This window comes from Sinocyclocheilus rhinocerous, unplaced genomic scaffold, assembly GCF_001515625.1.
Source record: "Sinocyclocheilus rhinocerous isolate Xijiao unplaced genomic scaffold, SAMN03320098_v1.1 scaffold1180, whole genome shotgun sequence".
Classification (NCBI taxonomy): Eukaryota; Metazoa; Chordata; class Actinopteri; order Cypriniformes; family Cyprinidae; genus Sinocyclocheilus; species Sinocyclocheilus rhinocerous.
Window position 1 is genome coordinate 924233 of NW_015665886.1, and position 3303 is coordinate 927535.

Here is a 3303-nt window from a genome sequence, read left to right on the forward strand (position 1 = left end):
TATTATTACTACAACTACTACTACTACTACCACCTGTGAACCATCTCAGTATGCATCAAAGCATGTGCCAGAGACTGTGTGCATGCATTCATTCCCAAATGGGTGCTTTATCTTGATTATTTTTCATCTATCTTTCCGCACCACAAAACGATTTATGTCACTCTACATTTGCATAAGGTCTTGGTGTTTACTATTCTATTTTCATGCACTGAGCTTAGATGTCTTTTGTATCAGAATTACACTTTCAGCCTTATGGTATATGAAATTACCTGCATTATTCAAAAGCACAAAATAAAAAAATATCATCCCAAGCAAAGAGGGTAGACAATGACAAGTGAAGCCAAGTTACTCCAGTGACTCTGCAATGAAGAGAGGTAGAACGATGAGGTATTCTAAGAAAACAACTGTTTAAAAGATGGATATAGGAGATTATGTGCTAATTTTATGGATGACCATTAGGACCTAAGGCTCCTAGACCCACATTAAAAATATATTTCCCATTTCCATTTCAGATTAAGTTCTTAATCACAATAGTCCTGCTCTGGGTAAGCTTTAAATAAAAGAAATGAAAATCTCATCAATTATAACCTCCGTAGAAGGTTAATTTAAAAGATTGTATGGTTGTTTCCTGGATTGATTTGGATTAACTGACTGAGGTATTGCCCAAGCAATAATACTAATATTAATATATAAGCTCAATATTTTCTACTGTATTAGAGAGATTAATATCTGAAATACTTGAATTATGTACTGAATGTGATAAATGATTTAGCATGAGAACCATCGATGATCAAGCCTATGAACCGTTTAAGGTTAATTATTTTATAGGTTAGTTGATGATAGATATAAATTACTATTTAGAAACTATATCATCATTCACATTATTTATAATGTGATATAAGTGTCAGTGACAAATAGGAATGGCAGACAAATCGAAATTTTTACAAATCGAATTATTTTACAAATCTTTTACAAATCTTTTATAAATCGTATTGTTCCAAATGTAGGCCTAGTATTTGTGTTCATGTTGGTTTTATACATTTTTGAAAAATCTGTAACAGAACATTTTGATTTAATGACTCTTAAAATGTAAAGTGATTAAATAAATCATAAAGTAATAAAATGTGTTCCATTCACCTTAAACAGGTTTGTCTCACCCCCCCCAATAAATAAATACATACATACAAACAAAAATCATGAATATCGTGCTAATACATTTGCCCTAAACCTTTCACAAAAATTAACATTAACATTAAGAATTAAAAAAGAAATAAAAATTAAATTATTTTAAAAACAAAAAAGGAGTCTTCAACGGTCTTTTCTGTGATATATTTTTTTGTTTTATTCCTTTCTTGTAAAGAATTACCCAAAATATATATTGCTAGAAATAAAATAAAATTAAATAAAATTGAATGAAATTAAATAAAATAAAACAAAATAATAAAAATAAAATAAAATAATAAATATTATAAAATATTTTATACTGCTTCCTTGGGTCTGTAAGGATAAAAACCCTTCTCTAGAGAAAAGATTATGTTGATGAATGCCTTTAACGTGATCTGCACACGTCAGACGTGCCTTATATAACTTGTGAGAATGTGTCTAGGCAGATCAGAAAAGTACGACGCAACATTTTCACGCTGCAGTGCGTTCTCCATAGCCTGACCGCTACATAAGGACACCCGAGTTCCCAACTTTGTCCCACGGTGTGAGAAGCAGACAGCGGAGGCGTGGTCTCTGACGTCACTCGGGCTGAGCCGTACTACAGCACTAGTCTGGCTGGATGTCTGACTCAGCCACACAGGTTATTTGGGAATATATTTTAAACGCATGTTTTAACTAAACAGACCATATAATGCTCGCTCGTTCCTCTTGCTTTGGACAACGCGCATCTTGTATTTTGGGCGGTTTGGGGAAGTGCGACAGGAGGTAAGTTATAGTAAGCAATATCACGCGAGTCGAGTTTCTGCACGCTGTACACAAGTTGGCACTGTCCCAGTCACGCGCTGTAAATCAGACATGTAGTCTACATGTCATTTTGCATTGAATAGCTCAGCGACTGATTAACACACAGGTGATGTGATGCTATGCATGCAGTACAATGCTTTTGCATATTAGCTACAATCCAATAATGCAGGCGTTATTATTTTATTGAAATGCAAAAGTTGCTCTTTTAATGCAAGGATTATAATTTCAAGTTGATTTGAGTTAGAATTTGTGAAACTAACTGCAAAATGAATGCTTTCAGATTTTAAGGTCTTTATCAAGAAGATGAACAAGGCTCTTGCTCTGGCATTTGATCAATAGACTGGCAATGTCTATGTTAATATCTTTCTGACCACACCTGCTAATGGACTGAGAGGTTACTTCAATAAAGGTTTCATTTCTATATGTGGACTAGTGCCAACGCTGCAGAAAAGCCCATCGTCCCGATTCCAGGTCACTGTGTCCCTGAATTTGTGCTACCACTGTCCTGCACCCTCGCCCGTCTGTTCACCCCTTGCTTTATGGGGCTGTTTTTGCTTCCTCTGACCCTGTTTTGTATCTTGCCACAGACTGCTAGAATTCGCTTCAAATAAATTTGTACTTTTTATGTATGGATCAAATCTAGAACTGCGCAATAACGGCCTCTGCCCAACATACGGTACTGTTGGAGTTTTAACCCTTGCAAGAAACCCAGCTGAATGTCAGTAAGCTCTCAGGATTTAACCCAAGAACTTTCCAAGTGAGTTCGCACTCAGGATTTAAACCAAGAACTTATATCCAGGTCAGTTTTAAACAAGCATCAAACATCACAGAGCTCATGTAAAGAACAAATCATGAGCTCTGACAGTTTCCAGTACCGTGCACTGTTTGAGTACAAGCAGGAGAGGGGTGACGATATCTCCCTGCAGCCTGGAGATCTCCTCACAGTCAGTAAGATGGCACTGCTGACATCCGATTACCAGGAGGGTGATGAGAAGTGCCCAAAAGGCTGGCTGCATGGCACCAATGAACGCACAAAGGAGAAGGGCAAGTTCCCCGGCACCTTTGTGGAGTATGTTGGGGTCGTGAGGATAGGCCTTACTTCAGGGAAGCCCTGGCCGAGACCTGTACCACCAACACCTGTAGGGCCCCAGCCCCCAGGGGCCGCTGCTTCAGAGGGTGAGTGTTACCATTATGTTTATTTAACATGCTTTATATAACAATAAATAAATAAATATACAATGATATAAAATTATAAATATAAATTAATAAAACGTATATGTATTTGTACTTATATAGTTGTAAATTGTACTTAAAAAAAAAAAAAAAAAAAAAAAA

General features: G+C 36.3%; 1 protein-coding gene across 1 annotated transcript in view; it reads left to right on the plus strand.

The window, feature by feature from the left end:
* Window positions 1-1763: 1763 nt before the first annotated feature.
* The window catches only part of LOC107731623 (phosphatidylinositol 3-kinase regulatory subunit gamma-like), a 196744-nt gene continuing 195204 nt past the window's right edge, over window positions 1764-3303 (plus strand). Inside the window, exons 1-2 of the mRNA XM_016542747.1 lie at window positions 1764-1929; window positions 2249-3144. Coding sequence (XP_016398233.1) covers window positions 2820-3144 — 325 coding nt within the window. The 5' untranslated portion in view covers window positions 1764-1929; window positions 2249-2819. The remainder of the gene's footprint in view (window positions 1930-2248; window positions 3145-3303) is intronic.